General features: G+C 41.7%; 1 protein-coding gene across 1 annotated transcript in view; it reads left to right on the top strand.

Annotated features, from left to right (window-relative positions):
• The window catches only part of LOC139734808 (uncharacterized), a 66749-nt gene that overhangs the window by 5048 nt on the left and 38547 nt on the right, over positions 1-23154 (top strand). Inside the window, 17 exon segments of the mRNA XM_071645594.1 lie at positions 633-884; positions 1486-1737; positions 2283-2534; positions 3033-3284; positions 4463-4714; positions 5228-5479; positions 5993-6244; positions 6726-6977; positions 7497-7748; positions 8237-8488; positions 9011-9262; positions 9936-10187; positions 10888-11139; positions 11644-11895; positions 21224-21475; positions 21834-22085; positions 22615-22866. Coding sequence (XP_071501695.1) covers positions 633-884; positions 1486-1737; positions 2283-2534; positions 3033-3284; positions 4463-4714; positions 5228-5479; positions 5993-6244; positions 6726-6977; positions 7497-7748; positions 8237-8488; positions 9011-9262; positions 9936-10187; positions 10888-11139; positions 11644-11895; positions 21224-21475; positions 21834-22085; positions 22615-22866 — 4284 coding nt within the window.

The following is a 23154-nucleotide window of genomic DNA, read 5'->3' as shown; positions in this document are numbered from 1 at the left end:
AGTAGTGCAGTAACCTCTCGTCTCCATTTCGGTTAAATTCACCCTGCGATATAGGACGCTTGCCCTGAAACGGTTGACCGTCAGTGGTCAGTCTCTTCCTGGTCACAACTTGTGAAGTATTGTACAGACATCTGTCTTTACCTAAGTCGCGTAAACAAAAACCAAGATCAAATACTAATGAAATTGATTATTTTATTATTTCGAATACACTTTTACAGCTGTGTTAGATTTCGGTAACATATAATGTAAAAAGATTAGTATAGCAAATACAAGAGAGGGCTGACTTCGTAAACTCGCGGGTTCGAGTGTTCACAGGATCCACGTATTGAAACGAGGATTGCTTGGCGAAGCCGCTTGAGCTGGAATAGCTTTCCCCATAACCATCCTCACAACCCGGAAGTAATGATGGGAGATTTGGAGAGAACGGAAGCTGCCATAGGTAGCAGACGACATTGGAGATGAATTAACCACTTGTTTTTTTCCAACAGTCACAAAAATAAAATAGCAGTGAATAGCGTTTTTAAGTAATCTTTATTTCACAACAATACTTCACAATAATATGGTGATACTATAAGTTCACGGTTTCATTGTTAGATTTCATCATTCGTCCTCCCCCTCCCCCTTCCCTGCAGCCGATACCACCCCACCAACCATTCTGACCTGCCCGTCAAATATCGTGCAGACCGTCGAGACCGGGACGGCCGGTGCCCAGGTGACCTGGACCGAGCCAACAGCCACCGATCTCTCTGGCGTGGCATCCACCACTTCGTCCGTCTCCTCTGGAGCTTTCTTCAACCTTGGCACGACCACGGTCGCCTACACGATCACCGATGGTGTTGGGAATGCTAACACCAATTGTGTTTTCACAGTGACGATCACTGCCGGTAAAGAGAGCCCCTTTTATTTTCAGTTTGACCTGAAGGCACCAACAACTGCTGCTTCCCCGATTCTCTCCCCATCCCCCCCCCCCAACTAACCAATGTATCAACCTGCATTTTTGCTGTACTGCTAATGTGTTGCTATTACCTTGTGCATTACGAAAATATTACTTTCATACCTGTGATGGTGTTCAATTTCGTACCAGGTCTGTCGCCTAATGTGTGTCCTAAAATCCTGCGATCCTCTTTTTTTCCAATGCCTCAGGGTTACTAAACCAATTTTGTGCATGCCGGTTTGCAGTGAATGATCAAATTAATGGTTGGAGCAGTTTTTTGTTTGTTTGTTTGTTTGTTTGTTGTTTTGTTTTTTTTTTTTGGGGGGGGGAATAAGTCTTTATATAAATGTTGCCATTCTGCTTGTTTTTATGCTTTCCATATTATTCTTCACGTCTCTCGATAATGATGTTCCCCTACATTGCCTATACTCAAACTTTCTTAGAGATGCACCAAATGCCTGCTTTCCTTTTCGTATATGTAATCACTCTCTCGCATGTGTCTTCACTGTTTCATGTATGTATCATCCGTGGGCTATAATTCGTCCTCGCAGTCGATAATACGGCTCCGGTTATAACTGTAAACAGCGGTAGTATCGTGAGACAAGTCGAGGTTGGGTCACCCGGAACTACGGTGACCTACATCGAACCTACTGCTACTGACAATTCCGGTACTGTGTTCCTCGTGAGCCGTACGGCTCAACCGGGAGACTTCTTCCCGGTTGGATCCACCGTCGTGGAATACGTCTTTGCCGATCCCTCTGGCAATACAGCTACGGGAACCTTTACTGTCACTGTTGTAGAAGGTACAAATTAGAATAAACTAACAGCTCTTCTTTCTTCTTTTATCCATTTCTTTCAATTCATTTAGACTTCACACAGGATCTACTAGAAACTACTTAAATCTATGGTCAACCTGTTATTATAATTTTGACCTTATCTGGTCAAGATATGAATTCATGCCCACAAAAGATAGAACGCAACAGTGCTGAACTCTCGTACTCCACTGGCGCATTGTCCCTCGGCCCTAGGCCTATATCTAGCATTATGTCTTCATTTCTACTTTCATGTTTAAATTAAAACATTTTCCATAATCTGTATCCTTTCTCCCTCCGATATGCGTAATGTTCATATACCCTATGAAAGGAAAGAAAAATGCATGCCGAAGCACTATCTTTGAAAATCAATACATTTTATTGCTGGTGAAGGGCAATATTTAACAATTGAGCACCGTTATAGACACGTATTTCTTCTTGCATGTCTATCTCTGTTGATCATCTTTATCTGTTTGCACATTATTCTCCATGCATCCCAACTTTTCCTATCTAATTCATAATTTCCAATACAACAGTCGACTCCACCCCTCCTACGGTAAATGTGAACAATGGTAACATTGTCCGTCAAGTCGCATTTGGCTCCACGGGAACCACAGTAACCTACACCGAGCCCACAGCTACCGATAACTCCGGCACCGTTTTCCTTGTAAGCCGCACTGCCCAGCCGGGCGATTTCTTCCCGCTTGGGTCTACCGTTGTGGAATACGTCTTTTCTGACCCTTCGGGCAACACGGCAACGGGAACTTTCACGGTGACCGTCGTGGAAGGTACAACTGTCCTGCTCGATATTAGCGGGATAACATTCTGTCTGTGGCGGAGATGGAGCAACGAATCTTTGGAATTAATCTGACTTTCCCAGCTGCACTTATCATAACATAATATCATAATGGTGGGGTTGTCGTTGAAAATGTAATCCTTGCGTTAAATTCAAGGAAGCCTGTTCCTATTGCTTTATCTTACGTGTGCATTCCACTGTTTCAGACAATGTATTGTTGCCTACATGTACTCTGTATCTTACTGTATCTCAAACTTGTCTCACGAGTGTAATAGCTTTTCATCATTTCATTGCCTTTGTGCGTGTGTGCGTTTCTGCTTTTATGCCTTTGTGCCTTTGTGCACAAGTATAACAAAAGAATTCTTTCATCGTTGCATTGTCTTGTCAAATTTCCAGATGTATGTCAATATCTCCTGGCATTTGTTTTTCATCACGCTGTGCAATCATGTTTCATTTCCTTCCCTCTGTCAATTCGTCCCCCATTATGCAGTCGACACTACCGCACCCGTTGTAACGGTAAACAATGGTAACATTGTTCGCCAAGTTGAAGTGGGTACACCGGGTACTACTGTCACCTATACCGAACCTACCGCTACCGACAACTCCGGCACCGCTTTCCTTGTAAGCCGCACGGCGCAGCCGGGCGATTTCTTCCCGGTTGGATCTACCGTTGTGGAATACGTCTTTTCTGATGCTGCGGGAAATACTGCAACGGGAACTTTCACAGTGACCATCGTGGAAGGTACCCAGGAGATTCGAATGAACGTTATTGGACTATTTCTGATATTATTTTTCTGTGTCTTTGGAAGTTCTTAGATAGCAATTTTGGAATCTTGTCAAGAAATAATTTCCATTGAACACATCATTATTGTCTCCCCGAGTAGCAGAAGCGAGACAATGGCGCCTCTTGTCCTTCGTCGTCGTTGGCGGCGTCTTCAACAATGTGGTGTATTTTTTTCACTTTCCATAGCTTTGAGCTGCGCATGACCACCAATCTCACACCACAAGCATATTACCTTAAAATGTCCGTCAAGTTTGAATATGTTCACTACCCAAAGGTGTGAATTGTCTATTTAAAAAGGTCGATAAACTTGCCCAGATGAAAACATATGCGATGTTATGGTCTACTCTGTGTAGCTCTTCACAGATCCACAAGTATAATTGAAAATGCCGATAAAGTGCGAATTTGAGCTTTGAGCTACGACCACCAAGTTCACACCACAGGTACATGACCTCAGGATGCCAGTCAAAATTGAATAATGATGAATTCCAGAAGGTCAAAAGGTCAATGAACTTTCCCCCTAATATAAGCGTCATATTGTGTGCTCTTCATTACCTTTTCATAGCTTTGACTAAAGTAATGCAAAACCTTGGACTACGGGTGATTCATCTAAAGTTGGCGGTCAGGGTTGAATATTGGTTAAGTCAGACAAATTCAAATGTCTGATAAGTTCTGTGAACTTATATTTCCAAAATTATCATTCAAAATGCGATATACTGGCTGGTGAATCATCGCTTGGGTAATGCCGTGTCTGATCCTTAGTCTGCCAAGGTTCTACAAGTTATTAAAAGTCGAAGTTTAATTATTCTATCAAGATATGCTGTAACATTTTTCAGACCATTTATCAATAACTAGCGACGTAGAACCCTGCATGTTGAGTTGGTCCTATTAACTGTCTTTTGATGTAAATAGACGTTACTTCTGATCTGTGTACCGCAGGAGCAAGGTAGTGTTGAGAACAATGTAAAAGAACTTGAGTAGCGAGTATATATGTTTATCTTTGTACTGTTATGTACTGTCAGACTGTCCGTCCGACGCTAATGGCCAAGTCTTTGCATCCAGCAAGTTGTTTTTGTTGTAAAATATTACTTGTCTGTACAATGTTCTTATGTGTTTTTCTGTGCTCATCCTTTGGACAGTTGACACTATCGCACCAGTTGTAACGGTAAACAATGGTAACATTGTACGTCAAGTTGAAGTGGGTACACCAGGTACCACTGTCACCTATACCGAACCTACCGCTACCGACAACTCGGGGACCTCTTTCCTTGTGAGCCGCACGGCTGAGCCGGGCGATTTCTTCCCGGTTGGGTCTACCGTTGTGGAATACGTCTTTTCTGATCCTGCGGGAAACACCGCTACGGGAACTTTCACGGTGACCGTTGTTGAAGGTACCCAGACGAGTGAAAGAGGCTTCACTCACGGAGCTGATCAATCGTTTAAATGTCGTAAATTTTTGCATGTTTGCACTTCGGTGGCACTTAGTGTTTCTCGATGATATTCATAATTATATTTAAAGCTCATGCAAGCAAGCTTACGTTTTTGTTTGTTTTTTATTAACACATGCACACAAGTCAGATAATGTTTGAGACACCCTCAACTTTTCTTGACTTTAAAATTACTTGTCCATCCTCGCCTTCATAATGCATCAATTCAGCTTTTAACATTCTCAAGTTAGAGCGAGGGTCATCTTGACTGTTCTTTTTGTTAAGTTTGTAACTTTTTTGTCTCTGTATTTTGGCTAATATTGTCATCGCCGTCTTTACATTTTACATGCAGTGTTCCCTACTGTTTGTTGTCGTACATGTCTATTAATCAGTCTGTGTTGCTCGTCTATCGTAAGTGATACCTGTCAACTATAATATCGAATTTCCCGTCGGTCTATCCACCCATCCTTCACACAGTCGACACTATTGCCCCCGTTGTAACGGTAAACAATGGTAACATCGTTCGCCAAGTTGAAGTGGGTACACCAGGTACCACTGTCACCTATACCGAACCTACCGCTACCGACAACTCTGGGACCTCTTTCCTTGTAAGCCGCACTGCCGAGCCGGGCGATTTCTTCCCGGTCGGGTCTACCGTTGTGGAATACGTCTTTTCTGATCCTGCGGGAAACACCGCTACGGGAACTTTCACGGTGACCGTTATTGAAGGTATCCAGAAGAGTAAAAGAGGCTTCTTTCATGGGGCTGAACATTTGTCATTAGTTTAAATGTTGTAGACGTTTGAATGTTTGCACTTCATTTGCACATTATTGTTCCTCAATGATATTAATAAAGTTTACAGTTCATGCAAACTCACGTTTCCCTTAACAGATACAGGTGCATAAATCAGAAAGTCATATAATGTTTAAGACATCCTTTAAAACTCTTCATCTCGTGTACATTACTTTTCCATCCTTACCATTATTCTGATACTGTATCAATTCAGGTTTTTACTTTCTTAAGTTAGAGTGACGGATGTCTTGCTTGTTCTTTTTATTCAGTTTGCCACTTTTCTGTCTATGCATTTTGGTGAACATTGTCTTCACTGTGTTTATATTATACACGCAGTGTTTACTACTATTTGTTGTCGTACCTGTCTTTTAATCAGTCTTTGTTGCTTATCTTTCATCGCGATACCTGTCGACTTATCTCAAATTTCCCTTCGGTCTATCTACCCACCAGTTGACACTATCGCACCCGTTGTAACTGTAAGCAATGGTAACATTGTTCGCCAAGTTGAAGTGGGAACACCTGGTACTACTGTCACCTATACTGAACCTACCGCTACCGACAACTCTGGGACCTCTTTCCTTGTGAGCCGCACGGCTGAGCCGGGTGATTTCTTCCCGGTTGGGTCTACCGTTGTAGACTACGTCTTTTCAGATCCTGCGGGAAACACCGCTACAGGAACTTTCACTGTGACCGTTATTGAAGGTACCCAGACGAGTGAAACTGGCTTCTTTCACGGAGTTGATCAATTTGTTCAAATGTCGTAAATTTTCGAATGTTTGCACTTCGTTTGAACATATATTGTTTCTTGAGAATATTGATATAGTTTAAAACTTTTGCGAGCTTGCGTTTTCTATTCTCTTTGTTTGACTAGCACGTGTACACAAGTCAGAAAGTGATATGTTTATGACACCCTTTAAAGCTCTTCATCTCTTGAAAATCACTTGTCATAGTAATACTGTAACGATTCAGGTTTTTATTTTAATTGTTCTTTTTGTTCAGTTTGTCTCTTTTCTGTCTGTTTTCTTGGTAAACATTGTCTTCACTGGTTTTATATTGTACATGCATACAGTTCAGTCTCACTAGTTGTCGGATCTGTCTTTGAATTAGTCTTTGTTTCTCGTCTATCATAAGTGATACCTGTCCGCTGTATCTCAATATTCCCTTCGATCCATCTACCCACCAGTTGACACTATCGCACCCGTTGTAACGGTAAACAATGGAAACATTGTTCGCCAAGTTGAAGTGGGTACACCAGGTACCACTGTCACCTATACCGAACCTACCGCTACCGACAACTCTGGGACCTCTTTCCTTGTAAGCCGCACGGCTGAGCCGGGTGATTTCTTCCCGGTCGGGTCTACCGTTGTGGAATACGTCTTTTCTGATCCTGCGGGAAATACTGCTACGGGAACTTTCACTGTGACCGTCATTGAAGGTACCCAGACGAGTGAAGGAGGTCTCGTTCACGGAGCTGATCATTTTTTTTACATGTCGTAACTTTGTGTGTGTGTGTTTGCACTTCGTTTGCAAATTGTGTTTGTCAATGATATTCACAAAGTTTAATGCTCGTACAAGCTTACGTTTTCTAATTGTTTTAATAACACATGCACACAAGTCCAAAAGTCATATATAAAGTTTGAGACTCCCTCAAGTTTTCTTCTCTTGAAAATTACTTGTCCATACTCGACATCACATTGCATCGATTCGGCTTTTTTACTTTAGATTAGAGCGACGGAAGTCTTGATTGTTCTTTTTGTTAAGGTTGTCACTTTTCTGTCTATGTATTTTGGCTAACATTGTCATCGCCATCTTTACATTTTAGATGCAGTGTTCCTTACTGTTTGTTGTCGTACAAGGATTAAGCAGTTTTTTTTTTTTGTCGCTCGTCCATAAGTGATACCTGTCAACTATATAATGAACTTCAATTTGGTCTACCCACATATCCCTCACACAGTTGACACTATAGCACCAGTTGTAACGGTAAACAATGGTAACATTGTTCGCCAAGTTGAAGTGGGTACACCGGGTACCACTGTCACCTATACCGAACCTACCGCTACCGACAACTCGGGGACCTCTTTCCTTGTAAGCCGCACTGCCGAGCCGGGTGATTTCTTCCCGGTCGGGTCTACCGTTGTAGACTACGTCTTTTCAGATCCTGCGGGAAACACCGCTACGGGAACTTTCACTGTGACCGTTGTTGAAGGTACCCAGACGAGTGAAAGAGGCTTCTTTCACGGAGTTGATCAATTAATTGTTAAAATGTCGTAAATTTGCGAATGTTTGCACTTCGTTTGCACATATATTGTTTCTTGAGAATATTCATATAGTTTAAAACTTTTACGAGCTTGCGTTTTCTATTCTCTTTGTTTGATTAACACGTGTACACAAGTCAGAAAGTGATATGTTTATGACACCCTTTAAAGCTCTTCATCTCTTAAAAATCACTTGTCCATCCTCATCACAGTAATACTGTAACGATTCAGCTTTTTATTTTGATTGTTTTCTTTGTTCAGTTTGTCTCTTTTCTGTCTATGTATTCTTGGTAAACATTGTCTTCACTGTTTTCATATTGTACATGCATACAGTTCAGTACTACTTGCTGTCGGATCTGTCTTTGAATCAGTCTGTTTCTCGTCTATCATAAGTGATAGCTGTATCTCAATTTTCCCTTCCGATCCATCTACCCACCAGTTGACACTATCGCACCCGTTGTAACGGTAAACGATGGTAACATTGTTCGCCAAGTTGAAGTGGGTACACCAGGTACCACTGTCACCTATACCGAACCTACCGCTACCGACAACTCTGGGACCTCTTTCCTTGTAAGCCGCACGGCTGAGCCGGGTGATTTCTTCCCGGTCGGGTCTACCGTTGTGGAATACGTCTTTTCTGATCCTGCGGGAAATACTGCTACGGGAACTTTCACTGTGACCGTCATTGAAGGTACCCAGACGAGTGAAGGAGGTTTCATTCACGGAGCTGATCAATTTTTTTTATATGTCGTAATTTGTGTGTGTGTGTGTGTGTGTGTTTGCACTTCGTTTGCACATTGTGTTTGTAGATGATATTCACAAAGTTTAATGCTCGTACAAGCTTACGTTTTCTAATTGTTTTAATAACACATGCACACAAGTCCAAAAGTCATATATAAAGTTTGAGACTCCCTCAAGTTTTCTTCTCTTGAAAATTACTTGTCCATACTCGACATCACATTGCATCAATTCGGCTTTTTACTTTAAATTAGAGCGACGGAAGTCTTGATTGTTCTTTTTGTTAAGGTTGTCACTTTTCTGTCTATGTATTTTGGCTAACATTGTCATCGCCATCGTTACATTTTAGATGCAGTGTTCCTTACTGTTTGTTGTCGTACAAGGATTAAGCAGTTTTTTGTCGCTCGTCCATAAGTGATACCTGTCAACTATATAATGAACTTCAATTTGGTCTACCCACATATCCCTCACACAGTTGACACTATAGCACCAGCTGTAACGGTAAACAATGGTAACATTGTTCGCCAAGTTGAAGTGGGTACACCTGGTACCACTGTCACCTATACCGAACCTACCGCTACCGACAACTCCGGCACCTCTTTCCTTGTGAGCCGAACGGCTGAGCCGGGTGATTTCTTTCCGGTCGGGTCTACCGTTGTGGAATACGTCTTTTCTGATCCGTCGGGAAACACTGCTACGGGAACATTCACAGTGACCGTCGTGGAAGGTACCAGGACAATTATTATAATAAAAGATACAGGCACGGGTTTTATCAAGATGTCGGGAATAGTCTTGGTACAGATCTATACATTTCTTTTCTCTTGCAGGCATGCTCACCTGAAAAGCTATCAAGATATGTTAAGAATGTTTTTTTCTGTTTGTTGGTGGCAACATAATTGTGTTAAATGTTGTGCTCTTCCAGTTCATGTGTTTTCGAATGTCGAGAGTTCTTTTTAACTCGTGAATTTCCGCAAGTTTGCATTGCAGGTATCCTCTTCTTCTACAATCAGTCAAGTCCAAGTATAATCACTCTGTTCAAACTCTTGTTCGTTCAAATACTTTAAAAATGTTCGCAGTGAAAAGTCAGAAACATTAGGGTCCTTGTATCCAAGTTGTGTACGGCAAGCTTAGTAGTAGCTGTTCCGTCTCTGTACCTACATCTGTAGCTTCTACATGTCTTATGATATGTTGAGTTCTCTTTATCAACATATCTGTCTGTCTTTTACGTGGTTTTTGTTTCCTTTTTTGTATAATCTCGTTACAAGTGATCCGTGAACCTTTATTCCTCGTTTTGTCTGTTTAAGTTAGGTCCCTTATGTGAGTTTTGCTGTGTGTCTCTGTACTCTGTGTATCTGTTTTTTTTTTTTTTTCTCCACATCTTTTCACTATCCGGTGTGCAGTCGACACTATCGCTCCCGTTATAACGGTAAACAATGGTAACATTGTTCGCCAAGTTGAAGTGGGTACACCTGGTACCACTGTCACCTATACCGAACCTACCGCTGCCGACAACTCTGGAACCTCTTTCCTTGTGAGCCGAACGGCTGAGCCGGGTGATTTCTTCCCGGTCGGGTCTACCGTTGTGGAATACGTCTTTTCTGATCCTGCGGGGAACACTGCAACGGGAACTTTCACGGTGACCGTTGTTGAAGGTATATCTTTTTTTTTTTTTTCCAGAGCTTTAAATCGGATAACTTTCTATCTCATATCCAACACTCACTGTACGAATATTGCGCCTACACTCCAAATTATCTTTCAACTTCACTGCTAATCGTTGATTACCACCATTAATTGGTTTTACCTACAAATTAATGATTAATGTACTAAACCAGCACGAGATTTCTTTGATCAGGCTACTGACATGTTTCAATCACACAACAATAAGTTTAAGCCATGTAAACCGTTTTGATACAAGATCATTCATTCACAAGGGGGGGGGGGGGGGTTACAAGAAGCCGTTTTACACGACCGCAGACAAGTTCAAATACGCCGTAGCTCGTTAGGGAAGGGGTTAAAATGCCGCGCTTCTTTTAAAAAGTCTGTTTGAGATTAAAATTCTATCCGAAACCAACTCCTAGGCAATCATAAACAATTCTGTGTTCTGTTGTGAAAAAAAGCCGATTCCGTGTTCTGTTGTGAAAAAAAGCCGATTCAGCTTAAATACATAAATTACTCGGGTCCTTTCTGGAATTTTCTTCAATATGATAATGGTCCAATTTGAAATAGTCCAATTTATAACATAGTAATTGATTCTCTACCACACTCCCCTTTTTTAATATCACGTCCCACCCTAAACCTCCCCATCCCCACCTCCCCTCCCTCGTCCTACATCGATCAATACCCACTTTCCAGTTGACACGATTCCTCCTGTTGTGACGGTCAATAGTAGCAACATTGTCCGCCAAACAGAAGTAGGCACGCCTGGAACTGTGGTGTTTTATGCGGAGCCCACCGCGGTAGACAACTCGGGCTTCGTCACTCTAGTCAACCGCACAGCCCAACCGGGCGCTTTCTTTTTCCTCGGGACTACGGTAGTGGAATACCTCTTTTCTGATCTATCTGGCAACACGGCTGTAGGAATCTTTACTGTCACTGTCGTAGCAGGTACATACTACTATTCACGTCATAATTTGTGCAGCTTGCTGACGTCTATGATAATCAACTGTGTCAACTTTGCATGTGATTTTTTTTTTCTGTATTTAACGACCTAATGCTTATTTCAACTGTTGCGATTTCCTATGCTATGTTTAACAAGACAGAGGTTGTATCTTTCATGCAAAGTGAATGAAATCTTTAATCCTGCCTGCTTTTGTATCTTTGATTCGGTTTCCCTTGTTTTCTCCTGCATGAACGGTGTTGCTGGTTGGTTATAACTTGCTTGCAGATTGACTATAGTAATCATATATCAATTAAAAACTGATATGCTGCGAGACACACGACATCTATACCCCTTAATGAAGTAAAGGTCTGTAAGTCTATAATGTGCAAATAACAATGTTTTCTAATAACCTTTGCGATATTTAATTCCTTTTCATTGCTATTTGTGTGCTTCTCTTTCTCTCTTCTCCCGACATGAAACTTATCTGTGCACTAACCGTCCTCAATCAGATCTGGACACGACGCCCCCTATAGTCGTAACTAACGAAGATATAGTGCTGATAGTGGAGACGGGCACGACGAGCGTAGCCGTTGACTTCAGCGAGCCGAACGCCACGGATAACTCGGGCACGGTCTTTCTCGTGAGCCGCTCGGCCCGTCCCGGGGACAATTTCTCCCTAGGGGTAACAGTGGTGGAATATGTGTTTTCCGACCTTTCCGGAAACCTGGCGAACGGGTCGTTCACAATTACAATTCTTGAAGGTGCTTCAAATTAGTCCCCCGATTTTTGGGAGTGTAGATATTATATAGAATACAGTCTAGCACATTGTCATCAACTAGGTCTACTACCTGTTCGTTCACCTTAGACGCAGGACCTCGTGGTCTGTGGACCAATGTCGTCGACGATAGCTATCCACACTTACGGCTTACAAAGTCTTTTTTTTCTAGATTGGACGCCATGCCCTATTCCAATCCTATCACTACCACACTCCCTCACGTCAACAAAAGTCACACAGTATTAACCGACAATTCACATTCTTTTTCATCAGTGAGCAATCCCTTGTTTGTTTTTGTTGTTTTTTTTTCATTTAGGAATCTTGAATATCCGTGTCTAATAGGGTAGCTTGGCATCGCACTCATTCGATGCTAGGATACCTAGTGGCAACGTCAGATTGTCTCTAAATTTGTGTCGAGTTTTGTAGTGTAGTTTATATTTTCTTTTTAGCTTCATGTTCTAGAAAGATTGCATGCACTGCACACGTAGCTTCCTGCAGATTAGACGCACGTGTTTAAAGCACAAAAAATTACAAATAATCTAGAGAACAGCAACCACTATTTAATGTGTAGAATTTGAATTAATTCAAGTCGCACTGGAGCAGTTGTAACTCGAGAATTAATACATGATTAATGTAGACTAGCCTACTTATTACAAACAATAATACAAATTTCTACTGCATAGTCGTCCATTTCATTGATCGAGGAGTAGATCATGTCACACACTCCGTATGACGCAATGCACTCCTCGTTATTGTAGACAGTCTAAATGTGCCTCATCATATCTTAACACAGAGTAGCATGGCGTAGGAATAGTCATAAACAGGTGTTTGTTGGCTTAGCTATTGAATAACTTGGTTATCATTGTAGATACAAACATTTAGAAGTGATTTCCATTCGCAAGATGACACAAATATCCATTCATCAATTCATCAAGCATGTCATTGAAATGATAGAGTGTAGAGTGTAGATGTTCCTCAAAACTGCCTACTTACGGCTTAAACTCGAGATAAAAGCAAGAGGTTAGCAAAATATTACCATATCCAGTTTACTGGTGGTGGGTGGGGCTACTTTAGCATGTCACTATGTTTCCAGAAGAAGCAAAAAAAAAAAAAATAACAAATGAATGCTTCTGAACTAGTGGGCAGAATGCAACAAGTGTAGCAATATTGCTTCAAGTGTAACGTCAATTACTGTTAAGTCGCCAGTTTTTGAAGGATTTGTTAAAAATGACAAATTCATTATTTTACGTACTTTGCAATGATATATTCATGTGAAAATGAAAATCCTATATTCTGTTTCCATGCATTTTGAGAAGGAATCTTCAGGAATATTTTTTTGGGGAAACCCGTCTTTTTAAGTACTCTCGGCTGGCGACTCACCGAGCGTACCACCATTGAGTCACCGCACGTGCGTAGCAGTGAGCTGCATGAAGTCGCCAGTTTTTGAAGGGTTTCTTAAAAATGACAAATTCATTGTTTTACTTACTTTGCAACGATATCTATATATCGCCATGTGAAAATGATAGTCCTATCTTCTGTTTCAATGCAGTTTGAGAAGGAATCGTCATGGATTTTTTTTTGGGGGAAACCCTTCTTTTGAAGTAGTCCCGGCTGGCGACTCACCGAGCGTACTACCATTGAGTTACCGCACATGCATGCAGTGAGCTGCACGAAGTCGCCAGTTTTTGAAGGGTTTTTAAAAATGACAAATTCATTGTTTTACTTACTTTGCAATGATATCTCGATATCTCCATGTGAAAATAATAATCCTGTATTCTGTTTCTATGCAGTTTGAGAAGGAATCGTCATGGATTTTTTTTGGGGGGAAACCCTTCTTTTTAAGTACTACCGGCTGGCGACTCACCGAGCGTACTTGTACCATGAATTACCGCACGTGCATACATTATGCAGTGAGCCGCAAGCTTCCATGCATCCCGCATGCACCTGTTTCATGCACCTGATGAACAGATCCCTATACGTCATGGACGGGCTCCGAGCTGAGCATATTCCAGGAAAAGCTAGCCGTGAATTGTGTAACACACACACACACACACACACACGCACACACGCACATATCCCATCATGCATAATATTACATACGTCACTATTTCACAATGATTAGTATAATTATAGTACATTCGTGAACAGATTCCATTTTCATCCAGTATTTATGATGTATATTGTTAATGTGTTTGTATTTTTTTTGTCAATACTTTGCTGAAAGTATTTTTGTCAATACTTTGCTGAAAGTACAGCATAATTTCATTCTACCCATATATTGATAACAATTGTACTGATTTTCTAATATTTATTATATCTCGTATTTGTTCTTAATTCTAATCATGGAATCAAATACGCAGTACTCGGTAAAAGATCCTTGTAAACAAGCTTTGTTATTAATCGTGTTTACAAGCATGTATTGGCAAACTCGGTCTCACACAGACATGCCCGCAGCGACACACACACACACACACACACACACACATACACACACACACACACACACACATACTAGACAATCTTTCTTGTAACATCATGACATACCAGATAGACTAAAGGACTGCTTTTCAAAATGGAAGAATTATCTTTAACAAGTCAATTCAGAAGTATGAGGATAAAAAACAGAAATAAACTGCAAATAATTTGAAGTGGGAAGCACAGAACGATGTAAGCGACATATTGATTTCGTTATTAGTCTGAACCACTATTCCTGAGGGGTACAATTAGGGCATTACGATTGCAGGAAGAAGAAATGACACTGATGGGGATCCCGCCCGTTCTGGATTTATTTGGGTCGAGATATTAAGGTAAGTAAGAGGAGGAGGCATATAGATAAATAAAAGGACTGAGCTTTTCAAAATGGACTCGGAATCTGCTACGCAGGTTAGGACACAGAAAATGTACACTGCAAATGATTTGAAGTGGCAAGAACGATGCCAGCAAGATTTTATTTCTTCAAATATAACAAATGTCTCTGAAATATAGAGCATGAGAAATTTGGACCAGCCATTTCAAAATGAAATCAAAATTGAATATTGTAAATTGAATATTTATACAGTAATTCCATTCTGCAGTTTGCACAGATGTAACAATTGGCACTAACAGGGCGATCACTCCGACAGCATATGAAATACTCAAACTAAAAATAATGAGGCTAAAAAGTAGAGCACGATCATCTTTGTGCATCAGAAATTCTCAGAATGTATATATAAGTTGTGTGTACTATCTCTGAACTATATACATTTACACTTGTATATACATGTACTTCTAACTTATTTGCAGGTATTCCGTGATAAAGTAAAAATGAATTTAATCCTTGAAAGTACAATGACATATTTTCAACGTCTCCATATAAAGATCTAGAACTGCATGCCTTTTTTTTTCAGAACATATGTACAAATGTTTGCAGTATTGATACCCACATATTATCCGACATACATGCATATTTACGAGTCAAATTGGATACGCATCTGATAACAGATAATCATAGGACGGTTCCTTCAATATTATCCTTCAAAGTACAATCGCAAACATGTATGCAATGTCTTCAAAGCGCTCATGAACTGCCTGCACTTTATTCATAACATATATTCACAAATATTTGCAGCTTTACATATGAATGCAATACATGTATTTCCGGGTCAAAGTGGATGTTTGTAGCCCCATTCAACTAGCTGATGAAGATGCGTCAAATAGTAAGGATGCATCTCGGTTCCGTCATCATTCCTTTAAAGTGCAATCCCATATTGAGCTTTATGTTGTCTTTTCTGTTTTCATAATATATTTACAAAGGTTTCCAGTTTAGATGTGCAATACATGTATATTTCCGGGTCAAACTGGATATGTAATTTTAGCTGATGAAGATATACCTGTACATCGAATAGTTAGGATGCATTTTGGTTCGCTTCCGTCAACATTCCTTCAAAGTACAATCCCATAAACTGTATTTCCAACGTCTCCATAAAGCTCTTGAGCTTCGTGTTGCCTTTTTTCATAACATATTTACAAATGTTTGCAGTTTATATCAACATACATAACATGTGTTATAAAAGCAGGACAACAAACGTATGAAATTGTCAATATATGTTTTACATCTACACAGGGTGGCCCCGAAAGAGTGCTCTACAAAACTGCATGGCTCTTTTCGTTTTTTGTTTGTTTGTTTGATTTTTTTACCAAGACATGGCGACTGAATGAAAGTAACTTGTATACATATTATGCAATATAAACAGGTTTCAAATCAATCAATGTGGTGATCATCATTCTTTGTGCAATTCTATGGCCATTTATCTGAATAGTTGCTGTGATTAAGATCTACTTTTTCATTGAATCCGTATTGGTCGAGCGAAAATAAACATTCTACCTCATATCTTTAAAAAAAAGTTGATAATATGGGCACACTGCTGTAGGTATATAGCACAAATACTTATGAAATTATTCAACATGTTACTGTAATAGTGGTAATACAAACAGATAGTCTGTTTCTGTTGGAGGCTTTATGAATCCTTTGTTCTCACTAGTGCTAGCATAAGTTCACGCTAGCACTATAGTATCACTATTAGTACTCGGTGATGCTAATACAAAGTATTTCATATATAAACAAGTCGGCGATTTGCGATATTCAAGGCAAATTATGAAATGTGTGGAAGAGAACAATTCAATCTGAATGTTGTTTTTTTTCAAAAGAAACAAAAAAATCAAAATTGTTTCTGAGTGTTTTAACTCAAATCTTTATTGCAACATTTTAATCTTCAGCAGTGGCATGTCTTGTGATAAATCCATTTCCTCTACTTCATCTTTTTCCTCTTCATTTTCAACCTCTTTTTCCCTCTACCTCTTCTCCAACATTTTACTCTGCAGCAGTGGCATGCCTCCTCATTCTCTTAACAGAATGCTCATCGCAGAAATAGTCCTGGTCATAGGTGAATCTCTCTGGAAGGCAGGAAGGACAGCACCATTTTGGGCAGTTGGCACCTGAGCATCCTACCCATTTTCTCTGGTTCCTCTTGGTTTCTTGGAAATAATCTGATCCGCATACACAGCAGAAGTCTTCCCCGTCTTCTGATAAGTCCATTTCCTCTACTTCATCGTTTTCTTCTTCATCTTCAACCTCTTCTTCTTCTACCTCTTCTCCATCTTTTTCAGAGTTGCCATTGGGTCTCTTGTCTTGATTCTTCAACTTCTCTCTTTCCTCTTTCTTCTTCTGTCTTTCGGCTTTCTTCCTCTGCTCCTCTTTGATCCTTGCTACCTCTCTCTCGTAGTCCTCCTTGGCCTCCTTGGCAGTGAGGACACGGGCCTTACTCTTTCCTCGAGGTGCCCGTTTTCTTCCGGGTGGGATCCACTCTGGTTGGGGGAGGAACACCTCGGCAACCTCTGGTGACACTACACCATATCGGACTAAAGGATTATCCATCACCACCTTGGAATATGATGTACTTGGCCTGTCTGGTGTCACTGCAGCGTCTTCTGCCTCCGGCATTTCCTCAGTTTGGGGAGCCTCATGAGCCTCTTCATCTGCGGGTATTGCAGCATGGACGTTGGCTGTTTGCTGATCTTGGGCTCCGACATTGGTTGTGTCACGCAGTGCAACATTCTGCTCATTTGCAGGTTGGATATTTGCCTGTGTGGCGGCATCAGCGTAGCGGTACTGTGGTGGGAGAGCCAGGTCGACATCAGTGCATGGGATCATTCGTGATCTGACAAGCTGCTGCTTGTCGATGGCGTTTGGATCAAAGGGATGAATCCCGCACTTCCTGAAGCCATGTTTTATGTTGTGGATGGTCATGGCCTTCTCGAACGGGGTCTTCAGTACTCGCGGAATTTCGGTCTTGGGTACCCACAGTGACCCTCTGATAGCTTGGCCTTCCTTGATAAAGCGCCCAATGTGGCTCTTCAGACTCTTAAACACGGACACATCCAGGGGCTGACAGAGGTGTGTGGTGTGTGGCACCAACTGCAGGAGAATGACATTCTCTCGAATGGCCTCCAATATCAGCATGGGATCCAGGTGAGATGCGTGACCGTCTTGCAACAAGAGGACGGGGTTCTCCTCACTACGATCTTGGGGGCAATGCTTCAAGAAGATCTTGTTAAACCACTTCAGCATCAGCTCTCCGTCCACAAATCCACTGCTCGACTTGGAGTAGAGGGCATTGTCTGGTCCTCCTTGTGAGTAATTGCCTCCAGGCATTGCTTCCTTGAATATGAGGTTTGGAGGCATCACTGCTCCTGCAGCAGAAACGCAGCACAATAGGGAGATATGTTGCGAATCCGCGACAGTCGCAGAATGGGCATGGCGCTGGTACGCTGGCACAACCACCTTCTGGGTTGATTTATTGAGGTCGATCATGGTTTCGTCGACATTGTAGATTCGGTCGGGGTGTTCATGAAGATCGTATCTATCCAGGACTCCTTTGAGAAGTTGGAAGTATTCCCTCAAGTTGTCGACGGTTGAAGAAACTATCCTTGATCTGTCGAGGCGATCTGGCCTACGAAGCTTAAGAGTCATGTCAGGATAGGCTTTACGGAATCTCACCCACCAGTTGTAGCTTGGCCCGTTCTCACCAAACTTGCGATCTCCACATTTCCTGTCCAAGACCCACGCATACAGCATTATCTGGTTCACCGTGAGGGGCATGGCCTTAGCTGCCATGTAATCAATAACAGTTAGGAGGTCCCTCTCAAGTTCTGTAGATAACTTTGTCATGGCACCGTGTTTCGCATTAAGGGGCACTTTACCATTGACACGGTCACCCAATGATCTCCTTGGCACACCGTGGTCTCTTGCTGCGACAGATATTGGCACATGGTTAACTCTGACCTCGTGGAATGCATTCTCCATATCCTCCTCAGACCACTGCCTGTACTTTACATTTCTTTTACCTGGCATGTCTATAAAGTTTAAATAATATTACACCAACCAAGGGAAAATAAATTATAAATTATACAAAAAGAAAAGCAAATTGTTTTGATATACATACAAAACAAAGAGTAACTCAAGAAGAGAATATGGTCATAATGAGATATGACAAACGGATTTCAACGCATATGGATAGGTGTGAAAAGTCACAAATAAAATCATAATATTCAAAACGAATTACATGTACAAACAAAATAAAATATTCAGGGAACAAGAAGGGGGAGAGAACAGGGAAGGATCTACATGTCAGTATTGAACAAGTCATATCATTTGGTACTACATGTATATAGATATATTTGATACTATATAGATATATATGTATTTTTAATATTTTTAATACTATCTATACATACCGTAAAGGCTATCTTTTGAAGATGAAATTGTTGACATGTAATAGTTGTCCCATTTACATGTTGGTTATTCACAGAGAAGAAATTAAACTTTGTTTCCTATATCACACAATAATATATCACCCAATAAAGACCGATCCTTGCAGTTCTGAGAATATTCCTTGAAGTTTAAGTGGGGCTATCCCAGCTAGACTGAGGGCTTGGATGGAGGCATATACACCTGGGGCCCGTTATATATCATATATATATATATATATATATATATATTTTTTTTTTTTTTTTTTTGCGGGGGGGGGGGGAGGGGTGGGTGGCGGATGAATATAATTCCTACTCGGACATAGCATTTGCGCGTGACTATAAGAAGGGAACCCTCAACGCCCCCACCCCCATCCCGCCTACATTAGGAAATAAAACTAACAAGTTAAAAGTTAAAAGTTTAAAACAAATTAACACCAATAAAAAGTTGGGTGGTTCCTAAGCGTCATTCATCTAAGACTAAAAGTAAGAGTCTGTCTTGATTAGATTAACTTATTTTTTTTTACTTCTTATTTTCAACATTCTTTTGTAACAAATACAGACAGAATAAACTGACCAAAAAGAATATAAATCATGAGTGGAAAGATGAGCAAAGAAAATGGGAATGCGTCGGGAGTCGAACCCGAGAAAACCTATATGGCTAGACCGGTGCTCTACCGACTGAGCTGTAGAAAGTCCTCTTTCAGAATCGTCCCACTTGCTTATAAATCTCTTCGGGTCAGTCTGTATACAGTGTACCCCCCCCCCCCCCCCCCCCCGGCCCCAGTTGCCATGATGACTAGACTCCATCGATCCATCCATCCACCCCGCATGCATTCGTGATCATGACAACAGTTCAAGGCACGGTACACACGCAAAAAATCGTTAAACTTTCATATTCCATGCCCACCTGAACTGCACAGTGCACACTCTGATCGACATGAATTTGGCAACCAGAAATAATAATGGACTGAAATACTTCTCATTATCTCAAGGATCGAGTAGATCTTCATTTAATAACATCTTTTTATTCTCATTCTTTTTAACATGCCCAAACATGCAACCATCAATCATTCAGCCCAACCAAGCTAGCGCTCCCATACGATACACGTACACATCACACACGCAATACGCTATTCGCCAATACACTCGTTGAGTCGCCACCAAGCAGTCACGGTTCCATCGTTGAGCTGCCACTCTCACTTGCTTTTTTCTTTCCAAACATACCCATTAACAAATGGTTCAGGCCAATGCTCTAAGTTCCAAGGTTTAATCTGATATACAGTTTTAACAACTTACCGTCATAAGCTCTTCTCCCCTCTACATGAAAGTAGACGATGCCATTGGTGTCGCGTGACCACCGTTCGTGCAGTAGTGTGTGTGTGCGTAATATGGTACGATTTGCGTACAGATTGTACACACAAATTCTTCCCGCCCCTACATAGACGTTTTACTTTCGCGGAAGGACATATGCTTTACTTCTCACTCCATACAAACAATAGACATACACAAGCAATAATAGAGTACACGAGGGGAAGAGGGTATCAGGTGCATGAACAGGTGGCGAATCAACGCGTATGGCGACTTAACGGTAGGTGACGTTACAGATTAATTTCTCAAGAATTATTTTTAAAGGAATAGAGTTTGTGAAGTTTTTACTTAAAATTAGGGTGGTGACAGGACACTGCATTTAATGAAATTGCAGCATTTCTCTCTCTCTCTCTCTCTCTCTCTCTCTTTGGGGGAGGGGTTCATTTAGGCGAGCTGGAGAAAATAGTCAACGAAATTGATCAATCTTTTTCCTTGTTTAATATCATATTGCATAAGCCTCAAACCAGTCGGGTGCATTGCAGCATAACTTGCATTTATTGCTCCATCTCTTCGGGTTTCATTGCGGATGATGTTTGTTTGCCACCGTTTCGCCCTCCATCTAAAAATCGAGCCCATTGTGCGCTCACGTCCCGAGAAAAGGGTCCCCCATTATACCACGTACAATGTTTTTATGACTGGTGTTTGGATTCATATTGCAGTCGATACAACCCCGCCGTCGGTGACGTGCGTCAGCAACATCGTGCAGACCGTCGAGCTCGGCACGACCAGCGCTCAGGTCTTCTTCACCGAGCCCACAGCCGTCGATAACTCCGGTCAGGCCACTCTGCTGAGCCGCTCGAACGCTCCCGGAGACTTTTTCCCCGTTGGCACGACGACAGTCACGTATCTCTTTGTGGATCCCTCCGGAAACCAGGCTGCGCCCTGTTCGTTCACAGTGACCGTAACGTCAGGTGAGCGAGACAGTGCCACCCAAGTTAGTGGGCAAATACCAAAGGAATAGAGACGCGAAGCCTTTGGGTTACCATGACTAAGAATACGTTTTTTGATACATTTCTTATAATCCTATGCTGAAATGTTCAAGCGTTTCATGGTTAAGCTTCAAGAAGTATTCATGAATGTAGTTCGTAGTGGTCGAGGTTCGTTGGTGTCTTTTTGGGGGGAGGTTCGTTGGTGTCTTTTTGGGGGGATGTTCGGTGGATGGTTGGGGAAGGTGTATTGATTGGTATTATTGCAAGGCTATTTTGCCGAATTCCCGCGGAAACTGCAATTCTTCTAGTAGTGATTCTGTATTTTTCCTGCTCTCCGCAGTTGACACTACGCCACCAACGGTGACTTGTATCAACGACATCGTCCAGACCGTTGAGCTGGGATCCAGCGGGGCACAGGTCTTCTTCACCGAGCCTTCTGCCACCGACTTGTCGGGACAGGCAAATCTCATCACCAGGACTGCAGCTCCTGGTGACACGTTCCCGGTCGGCACGACAACAGTGACCTACCTCTTCGCCGACAACTCTGGCAATCAGGCCGCTCCTTGCACATTCACGGTTACCGTGGCAACAGGTGAGTTCTTTCAACAAAAAAGTGGGAAATCTCTACACAGAAAGGGAACATCTTGTAACGCTAAAGAGTTGAATGGAATCACCGTGCTTTGTAATGTAAAAACTGGTGATAGTTGCCTTTCAATCATAAACATAAGATGGGGGTTTTCTACCCTCAAGGCTTTAGATGTTAACACTCGAACAATATCAGCCTTTTCGTATGACAATTTTTCGTAATCCTGCCTTATTTATAATAGCCAACTACACATTCATGCGAAAGTATTGAAGGGATGGTATAGTATTGGTTGTATCAAATTCAAATTACAGAACTATAAAACGGACCAATAAAGCGTGTGTTGGCTACAGTTTTGTAGTAGAGAAATACATGTACAGCCGTAATGTCAGCCTGGCTCGCATACTTCAGCAGAATCGTCAATTGCTGCCTAAAAACTAAATGAAGAACTTTTCAGGACAAAATTTATTTTGTATTTGTAAAGTGGGTTTATAACTGCCACAAGTGGTAACTATTTGTTGATTCTTACCACCTACAGTTGACACAACGCCACCAACCGTGACATGCACAGAAAACATTGTCCAAACCGTCGAACTCGGCACCAGCGGCGTCGCTGTGTTCTTCACGGAACCCTCGGCCACGGATATTTCGGGCACCGCGATCCTGACGTCGCGCACCAACAGTCCCGGCGACGTTTTCCCCGTGGGGACGACGGTTGTAACCTACGTGTTCAGTGATGCCAGCGGCAATCAAGCCGCACCCTGTGTCTTCACCGTGACAGTCACCACAGGTTAGCAAGCGTCCCTATATTTCAAATGGACATTGCGCAATACACTGCTTAGTATCGGAGGAAAGATTAGTTAGTGGACAGTGACGTTCATCCACCACAGTGTTTGTGGTAAAACAAATGTTGCGGAGCATGTTTTTAGACTTTTACACTCATCGTGTGATTTGCTGGTGTTAGTTGTGTATCGCTACCCTTTCACAGATAGGCTTTATAACATTAAAGCATAAATCTGAACGTCTGTGCTACGTGTAAGCCTGCATGAGCCTTTAGCTTGGAACCGTCATCGAGCAT

This window comes from Diadema antillarum, unplaced genomic scaffold (genome assembly GCF_040938485.1).
Source record: "Diadema antillarum isolate AM-2024a unplaced genomic scaffold, OU_Dant_1.0 seq00000547_RagTag, whole genome shotgun sequence".
NCBI classification, from domain to species: Eukaryota; Metazoa; Echinodermata; class Echinoidea; order Diadematoida; family Diadematidae; genus Diadema; species Diadema antillarum.
This window is presented reverse-complemented; position numbering and strand designations above follow the sequence as displayed.